The sequence below is a fragment of the Cottoperca gobio genome, chromosome 3, assembly GCF_900634415.1.
Source record: "Cottoperca gobio chromosome 3, fCotGob3.1, whole genome shotgun sequence".
Lineage (NCBI taxonomy): Eukaryota > Metazoa > Chordata > Actinopteri > Perciformes > Bovichtidae > Cottoperca > Cottoperca gobio.
In genome coordinates this window covers 15948522-15970169 of record NC_041357.1, presented here as the reverse complement: position 1 = coordinate 15970169, position 21648 = coordinate 15948522, and the positions used below count along the sequence as shown (strand labels likewise).

Here is a 21648-nt window from a genome sequence, read left to right as displayed (position 1 = left end):
CAAAAATGTACAAAGAAAAAACAATCCCTCACTGTTTAACGGCAGGTTGATGTAAGAGTTTAAGCGGTGGCCTCTGTGTTCAAGACAACCTAAACGTCCTCCATAAACAGACAGTGTACATCAATACTGACTCAAGGGAGGAATCATCCTCAAACACAAAAACATCAAAAACATCAACATCAGGGTCAATCAATACATACTTCTTGAATGGTCAAATATAATCAGGATTAGGAAATTTAACTGGACTGTGTTTTACAGAGATATAATTAAAATATACAGATATAATTATAGATACATGCTATTAAATGTATCTAAATCACCAACAAACTGTTATTAAACTATCCTTGTGACAGACGACAAAATGAAAAAAAGAAAATTGATTATAGCAACAATAGAGAAATGTTCCTGATAAAAGACAGGCACAAAACAAGACAAGTACTTTAAACTTTAAATAATTCATGTTTTCCTGTTGCCGCTAATCTTGGGCCAAATTTAACAGATGGAAGAATGGACAAGGTGCTGGCTTGCTCTGTGGGAGGGATGTCTGGACAGGGTTTAACATCCATTCAGGTGAAAGACACATGGTCATCATCAGCCCACACTTGAGCCTACAGGGCCACGCCTCTGAGATCACCATGACCACATTCCTCAAAATAGCCTGACTCTGGTCTGGAGCGCTCTACAAACCCAGCTGGCCAAGCCCAACCCAGCAGAGATGTGGGACTAAAAGAACAGTCGGACAGTCTTTCGACCAGGAACGGCAGTTAGCTGCAGTGTTTCTGCTGCCAGCTGAAGTGTTGGGATTAGCTGTGACTCCTTTAGAACAGCTCTAAATCTTATTAGGCTATATGTCTCATTAGTACCGTCAGCCTGTTAGACCCTCCTCAAGGAGGGAAATGAGAGAAACGTCGCCACACAGCGACAATCCTGGCATACCCTGGAGCTAAACTAAAAAGTAATTGAGTACATTTACTCAAGTACATTTCCATGTAATGCTACTTATACGTCTACTGCAGTTCATTTCAGATATTGTACTTTTTACTCGTTATTTGACTGCTTCAGTTTCTAGTTACTTTGCAGATCAGTGATGGAAAGTAACTAACTACATTTACTGCTAAGTAAAGTACTAAGTACAATTTCGAGGTACTTGCGCTTCAATTCAAATTATAATGAATAATTTGTTTTTTCCAATCTTTTGTGGCCATGTCCTAAAAAGCGATGTTCAGTTTGGGCCTCGAGTCACAGTCAGTCTATCAAGGTCTAAAGATATCCAATATTTCACACAAAAACAGCAAATAATCTTCTCACAAGCTCTCATATTTATCTTGTGACCTTTAGGAGGGGCCTGACCCTTTGGGTTAGGAGCTTCCGGACTAAAATAGATAACTGTAAATGCTTAAAATGACTTCCACCTCGACCAGCTACAACAGTAAAATGCTGCTCACACATTAATGCATTAATATAAACTAACTAATAATACTAATAACTAATAACACTTCCAAGGGTCCTTTTCCTGCAGAATGAGTACTTTGACTTTAAAACTATAAGTATGTTTAGCTGATAATACTTCTGTACCATGATGCCTTATTATAGAATAAACTACCCATCTGTACAGTATATGTATATTGAATTGAAACTAGCCCCGCCTTTACCAGCTGCAACATTAAAGTGACGCTTACACAATTGATGCATCAATAATTACAATATAATCCTATAATATTATATATAATAAATATAATAAGCTTTATTTGTATAGCACCTTTCATACAAGAATTGCAGCCCAAAGGAACACTTTTACTTTTGGTAATTTACCAAATTAGGACATTTTTAAATGCACGCATTTGACGTGTATTTGACTTTTATTTAAGTAAAGTATCTCAATTCTTTTTCACGAGTGATTAAATGTGCATATTGTGCCTGAGCATGCATATCAGTGACACAGTATGTAACACGGTTTGTGTGCCTTTGACTATCTCCTCTAAAACTCTGTGGCTAAATAATAACCATGGTATTATCCATGCTGTATAACCTCTCAAGACAAGTTTATTTTGCTCTAACTTTACTTAAAGTCGATTTATCTCAGCAGGTAAACCAAGAACTCTCCTTGTGACTATACATTTACATGCACATATGCAACTCCAGTCAAATAGCTGTAATATAAGACTATAATAAAAGAGTCAAGGGTTGCCACTATCATGACATACCAACCAAAGTAGTATCATATCAGCAAGCAAAGGAGGAGGATAATAATAATATCGTTTTTTTTTCTGTAAGCACGGCATCACATAGGGAAATAATGCTGTAAAGACGTTTATGACGTGCACTTATTTCAGTTTAGCTAAAGTAGCTACGCCCTGTGGTAAACCACAAGCCTGTGTGTGTGTGTGTGTGTGTGTGTGTGTGTGTGTGTGTGTGTGTGTGTGTGTGAGTCTTAATGGTACAAGACAGAGAAACAGAAAAAGCCCCTTGTAACTTATCTCGAGCAAAGAAGTGAACAAGGATATCAAAATATGTGTCTTAGTGTAAGAGTGGCATCAATCAGTGTCTGTACATGTGTGTGATAATGCCATTGACAGAAAGAGGAAGAGGAGGCAGATGCTGACTCTTAGCAGATTAGTGAAAGGATGCTCACTGTTGTTTTATTTTGCACAAGCCAGCCACCAAAGCAGCGTCTGAGGGCGTTGGCACATTTAAAATAACTGCTCATTCACAACTAAAGCGTCCAACCATTGCTTGTTCTGTTTCTTGTAGTACAAGCACACACCGTAACGTACAGTGTACTAAGTGTATTGCTATGGTATATGTGAGAGAAACAGAGAGTATGGAGTTGAACAGATGATGATTGACATCTGCAAAGTTAACATCTCTATGAATAGTACATGAATCAAACGTTAGAAGAATGCATGTGATTTGTGGAAAAAACATCAATGACACTTTATCTTAAATGTATCAAACTCACATAAGTAGGACCTCCATGTTGATCAAATTTGTTATTTTTGAGTTGATTGTTTCCACACTCCTCCATTCACAACACTGCATCTTTAGAAAATAAACAGACAAAAGACCAGAAATCATGTCCGTAGGCCAGTAGTGGGGTTACAGAAAAACTAATGAGCAACACATGCAGATATGAGAATAGTCTGTTCTCCCATCCTTTCAACTAAAGCAACGATCCAAACACAAAGTTTTGTTTATCTGCCACAGTCTCTGATTGAAATTGAGAAAAGAAGATAAAACATTACTATATTTTATCAACAGAGGTGAACTAAGAAATAGTTTAAGGGTACCAGGTTAAGCCCCAAACCAGCAAACTACATATCGCTGTTTAGGTGATAAATCTGTATCTCAAAAATGTAAACCTCCTGACATTAAGAACACATCCTTGTTTATGTTTGGTAGCTCTATTTTCTAGATAGTTTGGAGGGTTTTATGAGCCTAAGAGTTTAATAACCGTCTCATTTCATGGGGATGATATATAAGCCTTCGAACCACTTAAGTGCATGCATGATTTTAATCAATAGAATTAAGCAGGAGGTACAGGTTAATGACAAACAGCATGTTCTGCTTGTCATTAGTGCAAGCAGCTACTCTTCAAAGGATAGATGTTTGCATGAAGAGTTGCTTTCATAAACATGTTTGAAAGGTAACTCTTTAGACATCAATGCCCATTATGTTGTGCCCTAAATATGGTACAAAATCCATTTTTAGTAGTAGCAGTAGTGCCAAACTTTTATTGACTTCAGTTTGTCAGTCCCTTGAGAGCAAAGGGAGCAAAGTGTGACTGCAGCAATGACACAACTATCAGTATTATAGCACCACCTAGTGTGTACTTATGTGCCAGTGACCCCACAATTTACAGGATGGAGGCATTAGTCTAAAGATATTTTAGACTGGCGTTTAGTTTTATGCCAGCCTTCATTTTGCCCTTAGATTGGTTATTCAAGTTAGACAGTTTCACAGTATGAAAGACTGACTTATTTTAAGCCTCCCGATCCCCAGGCTAACTCAGAACTAAGAGCCATGTTTCCATGGTAACAATCAGTGACACCTGCTGACCAGTGGCATCAAATAACAAAAAAGAAGAAGAGGAAAACATGACTCATAATGAAAAATAAATCAAATATGCAGCCAAATTATTGAGCCCTGATTCATTTAAAGGCCAGCATCTCAGCTCTGTACTTGACATAATAGCTATGTTACTAGTTTCCTGAGCCCAAACAATCCTCATTACATATTCTGCTGTTTCTCCTAGCTGCTAATAAGATATGTTGTTCAAAGACAGCAGCTTGTGAGATAGTTATTGATAAAACGCCATGTAAATTGCAATACACTCATACCTCATACCATAGGGCAAAACAGTAGACTACTAGTGGCCCCTTGTAAGACCACCAGATACACATGGCCCCAAACCTGATCAAATGCAGTAACCCCTTAGTCTCTGTTCTTTCAGTTTGTATTGGGTAAAGTATTTAAATGGCCCTTATATCAAAACAAATGTCATTTTCATCAAATTACCACAAATCAACAGTCTCATGGTGAACTTTGGGCCTTCTGGGTCACAGAAAACCCAGGGTCCAGGCTCTGGCAGCCTTGGGTATACAGGTAATATCAGCAACATAATGTGATGGCATACGTGGGTAGCTAAAACATTGGAATACTGACAGGCCTGTTGACTAAAGGTTACAGAGATGTGGCTGGCACTGCCCCTTTAAACAGCTCTCCTCCCTGTCTCTCTCACCGTGCGGCTCTCTTCCCCATTTCCCTGCTTTGTTTTCATCGTCGCTCTTCTAACCATGGCTGCTCATTCTGCTGAAGAACCGTTCCCCTTCCATGGACTGCTCCCTAAAAAAGAAACCGGAGCCGCTTCTTATCTCACCAGGTTCCCCGAGTGCGATGGCCGAGGAGTTCTCATCGCTATCCTCGACACCGGCGTGGATCCCGGGGCCCCCGGCATGCAGGTAAATCTGACCGGCAGCTGCCTCACATTAGCTATGAGCTAGCTGGTGCAAGCTAGCAAAGCTAAAGGCCCGTTTCATTCACATTACATACACACAACAACTATGACAATTCGCTTTTATAGCTTTTATGACAACCAAATCAACACAAAGCATTTGATAGCAATTGTTTCCCCCTGCTGTCAAATTGTGTTTCGGTGCTAGACTAACTTACTAACGTTAACGTTAGCTAGTTGGCATACCTGCTAACATGTTAGCCTGGCAGCTAACAGCTGAATTTGTCCGCCTCAGATTTCCTTCAACTGTCTCAGTAATTATTCAAAGTTTGTCCTGTCAGTTGGTTGAATACGGTTTGGCTGTTACGACTAGATTATTAGTAGCACAAATAACCTATGGTCGTTTACTCGTCGGTTTGTGAGTCTTCACTACATATTTACTGCCAAGTCACACAGGAATCTAACGTTAGCTTATTCAGCTAGCTGCTCAGTATTAAGTAAGTCAATAAGAACCTGTCAGTTGCCATACAGTTATGTCTGTGTTACTCGGGTTGTTTTGCACATCATAACATTAAAGTAAGGTCAGCTGGGAGAGTGGGTGGAAAAATCTAACCCGCTACATCATTACACCTGAAATGAAGGGTAAATAAGCTGTGCACAACAATCATGTTGGCAGATATGTGCCAAACCACACACACATTTGAGAATGTCATACATTAGCGGTGAAATGGGTCTGACAATTAAAGATATTCAGGGATATGCAATACATAAGGAATGCAAAGTTAGATACCTTGGAAATATAAATGATTGTGTCACTGATAATGTTAGATGTTATTGATCATAAGTAAAGGCAATAGCAAGAAATTGGTATAAGACTGAATCTCTACTATAGAACAATGTTTTAAATGGAAGAACTGGATGGTGTATGACGCAGTGGACAATGCCTATGACTAACTGATATATACATTTCAGGATATTAGATAATGATATGTCCCTTATTTGATAATAGACAACAGACCATGGCAAAATAAATAAAGGTCAACCATTTTTGTATTACCTCGTCACCTTGCTCAGTGTGTGTGTGTGTGTGTGTGTGTGTGTGTGTGTGTGTGTGTGTGTGTGTGTGTGTGTAATATGTAATATGCTGTTGTCAGTAATTTGAAGTTTATTCACTATTTAGGATGGTTTGTACATTACTCCGATTCAAGTAAAATGTGTCCGCAGTCCTCCCTGGTCTGCATAAGTTACTGATGACTATGTACTATGCATCCCTTTCAGCCTGAATTTCCTTATAGATTACGGATTGCTTTCTTCATCACTGCTTCTTTTAGGTCACAACTGAGGGGAAGCCAAAGATCGTCGACATCATCGATACAACAGGCAGCGGTGACGTGAATATGACCACGGTGGCGGAACCTAAAGATGGGACAATCGCTGGCCTCTCTGGTAGAACACTTAAGGTCAGTAGACTCCCCAAGACCAATTAAATAATAAATAAACAGCTGTCACATAGGAAAATTTTTATCACAGGTATTGTCCTACATCTGAAATCATTTTTTAATTTATTTTTCATGGCCCACTAACTATATTTGATTAGATCATTAGACCTACACTTTATGTATTTTTCTCGAGCTGTGTCTTTTTATGTTTTCCAGATTCCTCCTGCCTGGGTCAATCCATCAGGGAAGTATCGCATTGGAGTTAAAAATGGATATGAGTTCTTCCCTAAGGCTCTCAAAGAAAGAATACAGGTAGAAAGACTTGAGGTTATTGCTGTAATTTTGCAACATTATGGTTATGCATATAATCTCTCTCCATTGCATTGTTACAACAGTACTAGTAGAACCAAGAATGTATATTGTCAAAATCCTGTATATAACATGAACAAAAATGTATTTTCTTGCCATCCTCTGTGGCTGTTTTATGGTACTTTTGTTGTAATTTCGTCTACTAGAAAGAGCGAAAGGAGAAGTTGTGGGACCCACCACACCGTGCAGCACTAGCTGAGGTCTCTCGAAGGACAGAAGAGTTTGACCTCTGTAACCCAACACCCTCACAGGTCAGACCCACACACCTTTAGTTATTTGTGAACATGTCATTGTTTGCATGCAGTTGGTGTTTCCTAATCTGATTTCTCTCTACTCTCTCATGTATCCTTCCCGCTTGCTTCCTCTCTCCAGATGGAGAAGTTGCAGAAAGAAGAGCTGCAGAGTCAGTCAGAGCTGCTGGCATCACTAGAAAAGAAGTACAGTGATCCTGGTCCTGTATATGACTGTGTGCTTTGGCATGACGGCGTCACATGGAGGTAAGCCATACAAACTTTTTAACTCTTCATAAACAAACTTTTTTTTTTTTACCTTTCCTTTTCACTCACTACTGTTTACCAATATTATATTTAACCTTCACATTGTCTGTTTCTGTTTGTTTTCTTTAGGGCTGTAGTCGACACTTTAGAGATTGGAGAGCTGTGCCAGTGCACTGTGCTGAGCTCCTACAAAGAGACGCAAGAGTATGCCACGTTAGGAAATGCTGAGATGCTTAACTACTCTGTTAATATTTATGATGAGGGAAACACACTCTGCATCGTCACCAGTGGAGGTGAGATATCCCAAAGCACGTAATCCATCTCTGAAAGGAAGCCTTCATATGATTCAGTAAACACAAAAACATGTTCCATGTAACCGCCGGGCAGGTTCACCACTCTTCACAGTGTATTCGCAAGTCTAACTTGCTTGTGTGCTTTTTAAAGGGGCTCATGGGACACACGTGGCAAGCATTGCTGCAGGTTACTTCCCAGAGGAACCCGAGCGCAACGGCGTGGCCCCCGGTGCCCAAATCCTAGCACTGAAGATTGGAGACACACGCCTCAGCACAATGGAAACAGGCACAGGACTCATCCGCGCGGTATATTGCCCAGACAAATATAGACCCCCCTTTGTTTTTTGCACTCTTTAATTTTTTCCTCCCTTTTTAAAGATGATCGAAGTCATCAACTACAAGTGTGACCTGGTTAACTACAGCTATGGGGAAGCCACCCACTGGCCCAATACGGGGTACGTATTGCAACAGCGGGTGTGATAGTATGGTTTTGTTTTCTGTTGCACACTGATTTATGTCAATTTGTCTTCCAGGAGGATTTGTGAGGTGATCACAGAGGCTGTGCAGAAGCACAATGTGATATTTGTCTCAAGTGCAGGAAACAACGGCCCGTGCCTCTCCACGGTCGGCTGCCCGGGGGGAACCACCAGCAGTGTCATAGGTACTCGTGCTGATGGATTTTTATTAAACCTCCAATTAAGTGCAACATAGTGTAGCCCATTTAAATTTGTTTGTCAAGCTTGCTGTCTAGTTTTTATTATTCACAGTAGAAACTAGAGACAATCTTGTGATGTGATAAAATCAGGGGCGTAAAGTGTTCCTAACCTACTTTATTTTATTTACAACGCACCCTAATTCCTGCCCCCTTCTATCCGTAGGAGTTGGAGCATATGTGACTCCAGACATGATGGTGGCAGAGTATTCCCTGAGAGAGAAGCTGCCTCCCAACCAGTACACCTGGTCTTCCAGAGGCCCTAGTACAGACGGGGCCCTGGGGGTCAGCATCAGTGCGCCAGGCGGGGCCATTGCATCTGTACCCAACTGGACTCTTCGTGGTACCCAGCTGATGAACGGCACATCCATGTCATCCCCAAATGCCTGTGGCGGCATTGCACTAATCCTTTCAGGTGCGTCCAGGGTCATGGACTGGGAATATATTGCATGTATGGAAGTGTGTGTGCCAATGTAATCCTGATGCTAGTGTGGGGTACTGTGTGGTTTTTAAAGGACTGAAGCAGAACGGGATCTCTCCCTCTGTTCCTGCGGTGAGGAGAGCGCTGGAGCACACAGCTCTGAAGATTGATGACATCGAGGTGTTTGCACAGGGCCATGGGATAATCCAGGTAATTCTTCCATCTCTTGTTACAGTCTTAACATCTTCCTTCATTTTTAGTCTAGCCAATTTTATTTATATAGCCCAATATTAAAAATCTGCCTCAGGGGTCAAACCTTTCGACCCCCGCTTTGGAACAAACCCTTTTTAACAGAAAAGAAAGAGGAGATATATTTTCTTTACATGTTTCTATGTGCCTTCTAGTAATCTTCCCCCTCTCTTCCTCTCAGGTGGACAAGGCATTAGACTACCTCACTCAACACGCCTCTTTACCCACAAGCCACCTCGGCTTCTCAGTAAGTGTGGGATCACAGAGAGGAATCTACCTCAGGGAACCAACCCATATTCTTGCACCCTCAGATCACGGAGTAGGAATTGAACCCATCTTCCCGGAGAACACAGGTTTCTGTTCATAGTTGGCAGAACACTCATCACATTAACAGTTTTTGAATTTAGTGTGGACATGTGTTTTCATCTTTTACACCATCGGTCTTCTTCTAATGTCCACCGCAGGGAACTCCGAGCGAATCTCCTTGCAGCTACACTTGGCGCTCACATGTGCCGCCCCGTGGGTCCAGTGCCCCACACATCTAGAGCTGATGAACCAGTGTCGTCACGTGAATGTCCGCATCGATCCTGTGGGGCTGAGAGATGGAGTGCACTACACAGAGGTAGGGACAGGAAAGAGAGTACGAACGAGAAGACAGACATTGTTTCTGAGTCTGCTAATGTTAATCTGGTCACTTTGTTTTTAGGTGTGTGGGTATGACACAGCAGCACCTAGCTGTGGCCCCCTATTCAGAGTCCCAATCACAGTTATTATCCCCGCCAAGTGAGTTCTTACATTAAATTGGATTATTGTTTTCTGTCACTCTAGCAAGAGGTGTGTCTGTTTGTCCGAGTCTGACAGTTTTCTGTTTCTTTGATCTGACAGAGTGACAGATAGTCGTAATCAGGAGGCGTGTTTCACAGACGTACACTTCAGGCCAGGCCAAATCAGACGCCACTTCATCACTGTTCCTCAGGGAGCCTCCTGGGCGGGTCAGTACAGCGTGTGCTTTACATATCTGTTTTTATTTAATCATTCAGCTTTAGTAAAGTAAAGTTTGGCCTGATTTGTTAAGCGGATTTTCAAACTCTGTTCCAGTTGTTTAAGACCATTTCTGCACAATGTTTGCCCTCGTTGGAAACCTCCTCGGAATCGGTCAAGAAAATTGCAATTGTTGTATCTTCACTTAATTTGTGCGTTTTGATACCTCGGTGTCAATGTGGGTTGTTCCTCACATGGTCCTGCTGCCTTGGTGATTGAGAGTGTCGCTGTCAAATTGATTTATTTTTTAAATCAAGTGCAATACAGCATCAGCACTATTAAATTAGAAATAATGTTCATGATTACATTACAGTTCATTTAGCTGACGCTTTTGTCCAAAGCGACTTGCAATAGGTGCAAACAATCAAATGTGATCAAAACATGGCTTTTTTATCTTTACCTTTTTTCCTCTTCTCTTCATCGTCTACATTCTCTCTTCTGCCCGCCTCTCTCTCGTGCAGAGATCACACTAACCTCTCATTCGGGAGACGTGTCGTCAAAGTTTGTTCTCCATGCGGTGCACCTGGTCAAACAGAAAGCATACAGAGCTAATGAATTCTACAAGTTCTCCTCACTATTGGAAAGAGGCTCACTAACTGAGGCTTTCCCTGTGCTGGTACGTATCATTCATTTCTAAATGTACATTTATTTGACTTGGATTTTGCTACAACAGTAATTCTGTAGATATACCAGAGGCTCCACACGTGCTTACATTTGTAGATGCATACATGTAAAAAATGACGTAACGGTGGACTAACCTCTGCTTGTTTGTTGTCTCTTCTCCAGTCAGGAAGGATAGTAGAGTTCTGTATTGCACGCTGGTGGGCGAGCCTGGGTGACGTCACAGTGGACTACAGCATCTCGTTCCACGGACTCCACACTTCCCCTTCACCCCTGCACATAGTAAGAAGAGAGAACAGATTTGCAACTCTGACAAGTGAGCTACAACCCAGACACTATCAGTTCTCTGTAACTCTTATTTTTCTCTGCCCAGCACGCCTCAGAGGGAGTGACGAGTTTTGATGTGTCGTCGCCTCTGAGGTACGAGGATGTGTCCCCCACTATCACCCTTAAGTCCTGGGTTCAGCCTCTCAGGTAACTTCACACTCACACATGTAGATGTTTTTGTTCCACATCAGTGCAGGTCATTGTTTCATCCTTCTATATTTTGTTCTAGGCCCTTAAATTCAAAGATAAAAGCCCTAGGATTGAGGGACGTTCTGCCTAACAACAGACAACTCTACGAGATTGTCCTCACCTACAGCTTTCACCAGGTACTGCCAACATCATCAGCGCTTTCTATAGGAAGAAGATGCTGGTGTTTTTGTTTTTCCATCAGTGTGTATAATCTTATTTTGCTCTCTCCTCAGCCGAAGAGTGGAGAGGTCACCCCCAGCTGTCCCATGCTGTGTGAGCTGCTGTATGAGTCTGAGTTTGACAGTCAGCTCTGGATGCTGTTTGATCAGAACAAGAGACTACTGGGCTCAGGGGACGCCTACCCACACCAGGTACGCTTTAGCACATTAAGCTAAGATAACATGTCTTTGCCTTTACAGATGTTCACGCGTATCTGTAGTTGGTATATTTTTCAGAAGGTAGGATTGGGGATAAGAAGGATACACACCATGAGCTAACGCATTTCCCCTCGGTCTGTTTTACTTCTCCAGTATTCTCTGAAGCTGGAAAAGGGGGACTACACTGTGCGTCTGCAGGTCCGCCACGAGCAGTCCAGTGAGCTGGAGCGCCTCAAGGATCTACCGTTTGTAGTTTCTCACCGTCTGACCACCACTCTCAGTCTGGACGTCTACGAGTCACACCGTGCTGCCCTCATGTCCAAGAAGAAGGCAAACTCCCTGACCTTGTGCCCGGGCGCCACACAGCCCTTCTATGTCACAGCCCTGCCAGACGACAAGTAAGTCGATTTGACGAGGGACTTTTCTCTTGCATTGACATATTCACAGTACTTCGTGACACAATAGCACTGAGGAAGAAGCAGCTGTGACTAGATCCTTTCAGACTCTCAGAATCTACAGAATCTACAGCAGACACATTAAGTATGCTTTGAGATGAAGACTTTGTCCTGTGTAAAACAATATAATCATATTAGTGATCAAATATGGTATTTAAATAGATGAACTACAAGAACACTGAGATACATAAACTTTATTTAAGTATTTATGTTAATTTCTAAAGAGGACCGGTCTCCACATCGCATGACAATTGACTTTGTCCATTAGTAAACTTACAAATTGAACTGAGACACTGAAGAAGGAGATTTCAGTCTCTGCATCAAAGCTGCCTGCACTGCTGGATAAGTGCATGTTTGGTTGGATAAAGCAGCACATGAGAAAATATTTATTTAAAAAAAATATATATATTATTGTGATCAATTTAGTTTAGTGTTGCTTTCTTTATTCTCTCCGTCTCTCTCCCTTTTTTTCAGGATCCCAAAGGGGACGAGTCCAGGATGCTATCTTTCAGGTTCTCTCGTTGTTCCCAAGAGCGAGTTTGGCAAGAAAGCAGTGAGTTGCCTTATTTGTTGTTGCCCTCTTTCCTCTAGAGCAGTAGTCATCCCTGCTAAAGTCATGGTAGTTTTCTGTCTTCTCTTGAGGAACTTTTACACATTGTTGTGTGAAAACATAAACTACATGGCAGTTTATAATGGCCAGGGTTCCAATAGTTTGACCTGATTTAATCATGAAAAATTCACTCCTAAATATGTGAAGCTCAAAGTACTTGTGGTCCTGAGGACTGTGCTCCAATGCCTGTTTCCATTTTTTAAGGTTTTGTATAGTTTCTGTCATCACCTTCATTTTTGATCAGACTGCTGTGGTGCTTCTTAAATTGGTTTCTGTCCTTTTGTTTAATGCAAAGCTTTGTTTCATTTTATTATTTTACTTTTTCTCTTTGTCCATGCTTCTGCTGTCAGCCCAAAATGTGACGTTCGTTGCTCATGTCCTATCACCGATCACCTATCACCTGGCTGTTTATTGTCTCATTTAGATTGCAGAATAGAATATTTTCGTTGCATGATTAAGTCAAAATGAGTCTTTCTTCTGTCAGCCAGTCAGCCGCTTCTAGATCCTTGTTTTTACTATTTGAAAATGGGAAAAATACAGGTTGTGAATGACATTAACTAACAAAGAATCTGTCTACAATGACTTTGACTTTATTCACTGGTATTTTTCAATGGAAGTGCAGATATGATGCCTTGATTTCAGCACCAACACAAGAATGTTACTTCTTTCAAACCAAATCAGATTGAGAAATCTGAACACCATTTTTTACAAAGAAGCCAAAACGTTAAAGAAACACAAGCAGCTTTATAAGAAATCTTTCAAGAAATAGTGAACAAGATAATGAATCTTACCAGCTTTCTGTGCTTTACTGTTTTAGATACTTTGTGAGACACATTTTGGTGGATACCAAAAAAAGGCATTTAGGTTTGATACCCTGCCTGAATGTTCACATTTATACTTTGGAGGAAGTAAATGACACAAAATTACATCGTCACAATATCAGCGCCGCTAGTAAGTGTTACTTATGTCTTTTCTCTTGAGCCCATTTAGAGGTGTGTGTGTGTGTGTGTGTGTGTGTGTGTGTGTGTGTGTGTGTGTGTGTGTGTGTGTGTGTGTGTGTGTGTGTGTGTGTGAGCAAAAAACCCCACAGTTATTGATTTGAGTGAACTATTAATTTAAAGGAAATAACAAAATTATAAAATTCACTGTGATTTGTGCAATACAATAGCAAACGTTTTATTCCTGGAGCTTATTCTCACTAATTCTATGGGCTGCAGGTGCTCCTCTTTACTCCTCTAAAGAGTTGTTTCATCGCACGCATCAAGCTTTCGTGTATCTTTGGCTGAACTTGCCTGACTCAGTGGCTTGAATGCAAAGCTCTTTCTGTCAAACTTCAGCACCCATTTACAAATTAATTAAAAATATATATATTTTTCAGATATTGTTTTACATTGCATTGCTGAGGTTTATTGTTTGTGTCTCACACACACAGTTTTGACTTTCTTCAAGTCAAAGATTCACTGTACACCCGCATCATGTTTCATTTAGTTTTCAGTTCTCAGTGAAGATGCAGTGCTTAACCCTTGTGGCAGAGCAGATGTAAGAGAAACAAGTCCATCAGATTTGATAGATGTGAACACAAGATAGAAATCTGAGTTTGTCAACATCAAGGATTACACCACTGTTTACCACTGTAGCATTTATTTAATTTTGACAGGTAGGTGGATTAGACTCTGAGTGAGGATGAAAGATAAAAAAAAAATGAAGAAAGAGAGAATCCTTTTTTTGGTGTTTTTGTGTTGTCTCTTCCTTACTGTGTGTTATTCTGACCACCAGGGGCAGGCCTCTGCAAAACGAAAAGGAAAGTTTAAAAAGGTACTGGATGAGCTAGAAACACTGTACAACAGAGCGTCCACTGCTCGCCTATGTGGCTTATGGTTTACCTCAAAATGGGATTTGTTATATCTTCATTAATTATGTCAATTATGTCATTATTGCTGTATTGAAATATGCAACAGGCTAGCCATAATGGATATTTACTTTTGATTTTAAGTTAAAAGTGTTCTGGTGGTCAGTAAAACGTACTAATATATCCATAAATATCAACATCAATTGATAATGAGCACTATTTTCAGCTTGTATAACTGGGTATTAAAACACACTTTTCTTAACTGATTTTAAAAGAGATAAGCAGAAGGAGTTTGGAGTCACAGCACATGACATTGGTAGGAAAAGGGTGAGAATTTGGGATGCTGATTCAGAATAGTAAAAGAGGTCATGGATTTTATTGAATGTATTAGTTATTATCTTTTGACTAAACTTAATTTTTTTGCTGTGTTCATACAGGATATCATTCCAGTTGTCTACCACTTAATTCCTGCTCCCAACAAAGCAAAGAACGGAGGGAAGGAGAAAGACAAGGAAGCCGACAAAGAGAAAGACGTGAAGGAGGAGTTTGCAGAAGCTATGAGAGACCTAAAGATTCAGTGGATGACAAAGTGTGCACAGTAGCTCTTCTGTTTTGCTCAGCAACACATTACTTGCTTTTCTTTTTGAATTGTCACTTAACCATCTGTTGTGTTCTCTCTTTTCTGTTCAGGTTGGACTCCAGCTCTATCTACGATGAACTGAGGGAGAACTACCTAGAATACCTCCCGCTGCATGTGCAAAGACTGCACCAGCTGGACTCTGAAAAGGTAATGGTGCACACCACACCAGCAAGAGAAAAGGGGAAAAGGAGATGGCTCACCCAGAATTAAATCACAGGAGCATTTAATCATTTCCCTCAGAAGTTGGGAGTCTTGACTATACAATTACCTCTGCTCACAGTCATTTCTCTTGCTTCTGTTTGTGTTCAGGAGCGTGCAAAACGTCTGAGGGAGGTGGTATCTGCAGCCGACGTCGTCATCTCTCACATCGACCAGACGGCCTTGGCTGTTTACCTCACCCTGAAGACGGACCCTCGGCCTGATGCCGCCACTATCAAGGCGTATGTCACACTAAAGGAATGTGTTAATAGTTAGAATCCTTCATCAAGGCATATTCCATTCATAGTAAAGAGGCAAGCTGAGCAGGAGAGAAAGTGGGTTAACCACACAAAAAGAAAATGACAGCACCCCATTGAAAATAACTCTTTGAAAGCATTGAACATTACAGATTTATGATAATTAACAATACGACAATTTTAGCATAAAACATGAACTCATAGATATACGTAGGAGCAGGGTTCCCCCCCAGGGAATTGTTCAGCCGAGGTGGTGATCCACCCAGATCCTCACACATCTCACTGCGTGATCAGTTAGTGGGTATTTGACAATAACTAAACTTACTAAAGTGGTGATGTGTAGTTTTTGAAAGAACAAAAAACAAATAGTTTGTCTCACAGGGGAAAAGTTGAATTCATAAGCAATGAACACACAATTACTCATTTTAATGCACTTAGAGGTTTTGTTGGTACAGCCTCACCTATGGTGTCTAATGTTAGCAAACGTATGATGGATATTGCTGTGGAACTGACATTAGCAAGTGACTTGTGGTCAGCTAAAGTTACATATTCTGACTTTAAATATGGCATTTGTTGTGTGAAATGGTTCCTTTGTTCTCCTAAAGTTTAACTTTTAATCTTTTAAAAGTGTATAGATTATTTTAAGACTCCTGTTTTAATATTTGCTACTACCACCATTGGTGAAGTTGTTTAGGACGAGGTGGCTCACCTCCACTATAAAACTGCGGGAGACCCTGAGTAGATCATCCCAACAAATATCGCTGAAATGCCAAAGCTCAAAGTCATACATCTGACCTTTCTTTAACATCTGTGTTTTAGTGACATGGAGAAACAGAAGTCGTCTCTGCTGGACGCGCTGTGCAGGAAGGGCTGCGCTCAGGCTGACCAGCTCCTGCTGCCTCCTGCGCCGCAGGATGTCGCCGGTGCTGTCTCCACAGGACCAGCAGCAGTGGAAGAAGAAGAAGAGGAGGAGGTCAGGGAACAGGTGGCCAGCAGTTCTGACGACACCGAGCACAGCGTGGTTAAAGTGCTGACGGACACGTTTTGGGAGGTGCAGAAGTGGGCGGAGCTAACTGACTCGAAGGTGAGCAAAATGTTCTTAGAAAATGAAGGAAAGTCGTTCCATTGTAATGGAGGATTGTTAAATGAGTATTCTGATGTGATTCTATCTGCCATGTGAGAATATAACGCTAGGCGATTTTTCTATAATTTGTGTTTGTAAACAAAGACCAAAACCAACAATGTCTCTCGGTACTTTCTAACTTTCCTGCCCCGTCTGTGACACCAAGCTCACTGGTTGACACAAATCTTAATAAATACAAGTCGCATGTTTTTTATTTTCTAAAACTGCTAAATAATTTCTTAAAATGGCGTGGAACTGTAGTTTAAAGCAAACGTTACCTAAACAGGCGTGAGTGAGTATTTACAGCAGCATGTTGGATTGACTCAAAATAAAGTGCCCATGTTCACAGTAATAAAGGAACACGTCACCGAGTGCAACAGTGTTGCTCTTTAATGTGTTTTTAGTAGTATTTGGTCGATGATTTGAGGAATATGGTATGTCATACTAGTAGGATCAATTAGTTTGTCTTTTTATGGGATTTCCTGACAATTATGAAATAAATAATATCACCAGATCTTTCATTTGGTCTCATTCCCTTACCTGTGATTGTTTCTCTCTCAATTGTATAATATTGTAAAATCAGTCATAATGAACTCACATTCTAGCTGAAGCCATGTGCTTTCCTCTAGTTTCTCTCCTGTAAATGTGCATCTGGGGAGATTGTCGCCATAAAGCTAGCTACTTCATAAATTCAATAAATGTTAAGCTAATATATATATTTTGTCTGCTGTCCACTGCTCAGGTGCTGATGTTTTCATACAAACATGCTCTTGTGAACAAGATGTACGGCCGAGCCTTAAAATATGCCTCAAAGATGGTGGAGGAGAAGCCCAGCAAAGACAACATGAAGAACTGCATCCAGGTATGAGACGGGAAGTGACTGCAACATAATAAGATATATGCTAAATATTTTTGGCTGCATAGTCTCCAAAGACTTAAGTAGAAAAAAAAAAAATGAATCCAACACATTTGTGATTGAACAAATGTTATTCGAGTGTCCGATTTGTTCCCTTGGAATCACTTTTTTGTTTGTTGTCTTGTTTTCCAGCTTATGCGACACCTCCGATGGACACACTGCGCCACCTTCAGTGAGAACTGGCTCCCTGTCATGTATCCCACAGAATATACATCTTTCTAGGCACAGACGCACATGCATGCATGAGCAGCACGGTCCATTACATGGTAACTTGGATATCATGTCCCTCAGGGTCACATGGTCTATGCATCTGGGTTTTCAAATTTAGATGTAGGTGGACACCAAAATGAAAGATAACGACAAGTGTAAACAGTTTGAGGCACGCCACACCTTATGAGGCGAGAGGGGATCACGCTCGTCCTGTCTTTTTAAATGGCTTGTTGAACATCACACAGAGCAGCTCTGCTCTGCCACAGAAAAACAACAAATAATTAAGTTTCCTTGTTAATGCTGTAGCCCCGTGCTTTCTTAGTTCAGTGTTGTCCTTTTAATTTGGTGTCATCTACACATTTGGAAGCGTTTACATCCCCACTCATCCTCAGCTGTATGGACTCCATATATCACTTATATAACCTCATTCTCTCGTGTGTATATATTGTAAAAGGCCAGTGCGGACTCCAGGGATGCATCCCAAGTCTTTTAAAAAGGAAAAAAAGAAAAGACTGTTTAGCCCATCTACTCACTTAAAAAGAAAACAGACAGCAGAAAAACTCATAACTGACTGTTGTGCTACTTCAGTGAGAAGACGGGAAGACTTGCTTCTGCACGATGTTCGGACATACGATGGCACGCAGAGTCTGCCTGATCCCTGAAATAAAAGGGAGATGGAACTTGATCACTTTTTTGTTTTTGACTGTTCCCGCCAGGCCTGGTTGGTAAAGTTAACATTTTGTCTCGTGTACACAGAACACAAACCAATATTAAGGGTGCCTTCCTACATGTACCTTACTTTTTTTCTGATGGGATGAAAAACAGCGCGATGCGGCAGAATCAGTAGCGGCAGTCAACACTCAGCCGCTTGTAGTCATTTCACCCGTCAGCCTTTTGGTGTCAAATGTGGTTTTAACGCTCATATCTGCAGTATGAAGTGTCCATGCACTGTATGCAGGCCGTCAGTGACTTGTCAGGTAATAGGAAGCCACAAACACTTTCTTGGCTTCTGTTTTCCTCCGTAGGTGTTGGCCACCCACTTACATACTGCAGTTACCTGAGCAGCACATTTGACAGACCATCTTAACGGAGTTCACTAACACAACACATGCAGTTGAGCTCAGCGGTAGGATGTTCAGATGTCATTGTAAAATGTTCACGCAGTATTAGACGTTTATCTGCAGCATACAAGATGTTGCACTTGTACACAGTGTCATAAGATAATGTACATACACGCAGCATAAAAAAAAATATTAAGATGCAATAGGTATATGAAACAAATATTATTCTAATTGATGTATTTTGCATATATGCATGTCTTCTAGGATGTAAGGAAAAACAATTGTTTATTTGGAAGCAGATTTTTTAGTTTGTTTCAATTAGAAAGGTTTTTAATCCCAAACAAGATGATAATCCACTGTTTGTTATTTTCATGCGTGTGTTTGTGAATGACTTTGTGTTACTCGTGAGCATATCTTTGTGTACATGGAACATGTTCTCCGTATAGAACTGAAATGATAGCCAATTAGAGGGTTAAGCATGAATTTGTTTTAGTTTTTTCTTCAGATACCTTATTTACTTTAAAGGACCGTGCCAGTGGTTTTGTAGGTTTTATCTGAATTACTACAAATCACATGTTCTTAACATCACCGCTAACAATTTTACATGTTATTTTTAGATTTTTTTTTTAAATGGATTTTTCCAGACAACTGTTTCTTTCAATATAATATAATATAATATAATAGGGGACTTTTGAAACCTCCTTAGTGAACACCAAGTCTGCATTAAAGGCCGTTAAACCAAATTTCTCAATCATCTTTTTACTATCAACGCTGGGGTTCTACATGAACACACACCTTTCTGGCAAAGTGGGAACCGTTTCATTATTTCACATGAGCGCTTTGTGTTTGTGCCGTTTCACTGGGTTGAGGTGGTACAAGCATATTTCTGAGCATCAATCAGGTTTTAGCAATATTTTCAGATCGACAGTTTTGAGGTTGTATGTTTATGTTGCCACTGTCAATTAAAATGTTACTTAACCACACTCACACAGTCCTGATGAGGACTGATTAGCTGAGTTTTTGAATGTTAAACTCTTAATGTTTTTTGCAAACTTTAACTGTGTTTCGTGTTTGTTTAGTCCCAAATATTAAATGTCACAGAAAGGTATTTGAGGTTCGGAAGAACGTTTCTGTCGCTGCTTGGCAATGCAGTATAATGGCACATTTATATGAAAAGTCTTCAATGCGTTACTCTGCAAAGATAATTCAACTTTGACAAAAAATGAATGCAGACTTGATGTTCTCTTTGATGAACAACTTGTAAGAGCACTCCACTGACTTGCATTTCACTCATAACATTGTCTGGGATATTGTAGTCTTCAGCACCAGCTGACGAGACAATTTATCAGATTCTGTGCAACTCCCCCTGGAGCCACAAAAGGACTTTTCCCCCACTCTCTCACACATATGCAGTAGTAGCTAGAAGCCTAGTTCCCCTTCGAGGAAGTTTGAAGAGACGACCATTTGTTTTTCCTGTATATGGAAATTAATGGGAGAAAATGAAACTCAAATATAAAACTGCACTGCATTTGTAAATGGTCAGCTTCACACAACTTTGTTGGACTGAAACTTGCGGAAACACTGGCATTTTCCTTTTTTAAAACATCTCACCTGAATCATGTAACAAATGAGGACACGCAGCTGTTTGTTTTCATAGTGCCAGTGCAAAAGTGGACCATGTTAAAGATACAAACACAATGTGTGCCCTTTTTCACTTGTAGATCTGTAAAACAAAAGGTCTGATTTCCTGTCAGTCTATAGTACTAGCAGTTTAACCAAACAATGATTTCCCCCATGTTAAGGTGTAAAGAAGCACGAAGGCTGAAAATGATAAAATTGGACAAAACAATATTGAATAGGAGGCAATGGCGTTGCCCTAAAACCACCCATGTTGAGAACCACTGGTCTTTCACATGTGACGGCTCTAGATAATGTTTTAAGTCCTCACAAGTGAAAGGTGCATGTTTAAGAATGTAAAAGCAGCTAGCTACTTTAAAGCCGAGGCCTTCTGTCCTCATGGGAGTAAACAATCTTTTCTTGGATGACTTTTAACTGTAAATACACAGCGAGTAGACACGACCCGTGTTGACCCAGGGGTAACGACACCATGCGTTTCTGTTTTTAGCTGTGACTTGCATGCACTTTGTGCAGCGGCGTCAGCACAGGCCTTCTCAGGGCTTTGCTGGATTCAGCTGGGTCGACAGAATCCTCATGCTCATCGTCTTTACTTGTTTTGCATCTTCTGTTTTCACTTTGTTCTTTTTTTCTCCTCTTTCCTGTGTTTGGGGTTTGGTTCAGGCAAATGTTGCGTTTAGGGCTCTGCTGTCTACAGTACGCGTTGCTAATAACCGTCTCCGAAAATTGCCTTAACTTTCACCAGAGGACTGTACCGTCCATTTCTGCCGCCAAACAGACTTCTCTTTATCTGTTGCTCTCACTCTGTTGGTTTCAGGAAAGACTTCTTCTGGATGTTCAGTGCATTCATAAAATCTAGTAAATGCCAATGTTTTACAGAATGTTATGAAATAAGGTTGTTTGCTCTTAGTATTATTTTATACCCATTCTTCCTCGAAGACCCGAGCTACTGTCACTTACGTGGTCACATGGAATTAAGTCACAAACAAGGAAAAGAACACTGAATAAAAATGATTTGGAAGAATTAGCGTGTGCTCTGGTCATCACTTATTCAGACAATCAAAGAGTAAATGAGACTTTAAGCAATCTCCTTTTTTTATGAGCAGTTTTACTTTTCATTGCTCTCTACATTTGAAATAGCCGGGCTATTACCAAGAGGAACCCAAAGCTTGAGCTGCCTTTTAATTACTTGAACCCTAAAGAAGAAA

The 21648-nt window shown here is 40.6% G+C and overlaps 2 protein-coding genes across 3 annotated transcripts in view; one reads left to right on the top strand and one right to left on the bottom strand.

The window, feature by feature from the left end:
* The window catches only part of rasa3 (RAS p21 protein activator 3), a 43883-nt gene extending 40863 nt beyond the window's left edge, over positions 1-3020 (bottom strand). Inside the window, exon 1 of the mRNA XM_029461213.1 lies at positions 2960-3020. The gene's annotated coding sequence lies outside the window, so the exon portion shown is untranslated. The remainder of the gene's footprint in view (positions 1-2959) is intronic.
* A 1705-nt stretch (positions 3021-4725) lies between these two features.
* tpp2 (tripeptidyl peptidase 2) lies at positions 4726-21464 on the top strand. Of its 2 annotated transcripts, XM_029461181.1 has the most exons (29): positions 4726-4958; positions 6283-6411; positions 6607-6702; positions 6906-7010; positions 7132-7256; positions 7386-7549; positions 7701-7855; positions 7928-8004; positions 8083-8210; positions 8428-8676; positions 8777-8892; positions 9113-9284; positions 9396-9553; positions 9638-9714; positions 9817-9923; positions 10434-10588; positions 10759-10875; positions 10967-11067; positions 11150-11246; positions 11343-11480; positions 11640-11884; positions 12416-12494; positions 14328-14366; positions 14838-14989; positions 15091-15187; positions 15350-15480; positions 16315-16579; positions 17361-17480; positions 17667-21464. In XM_029461181.1, exons 1-29 carry the CDS (start codon positions 4794-4796, stop codon positions 17754-17756), a joined length of 3849 nt encoding a protein of 1282 aa, XP_029317041.1. In that variant the 5' UTR covers positions 4726-4793; the 3' UTR covers positions 17757-21464. The 2 variants fall into 2 exon arrangements, with proteins under 2 accessions (XP_029317041.1, XP_029317049.1); XM_029461189.1 differs by lacking the exon at positions 14328-14366.
* Positions 21465-21648: the final 184 nt, after the last annotated feature.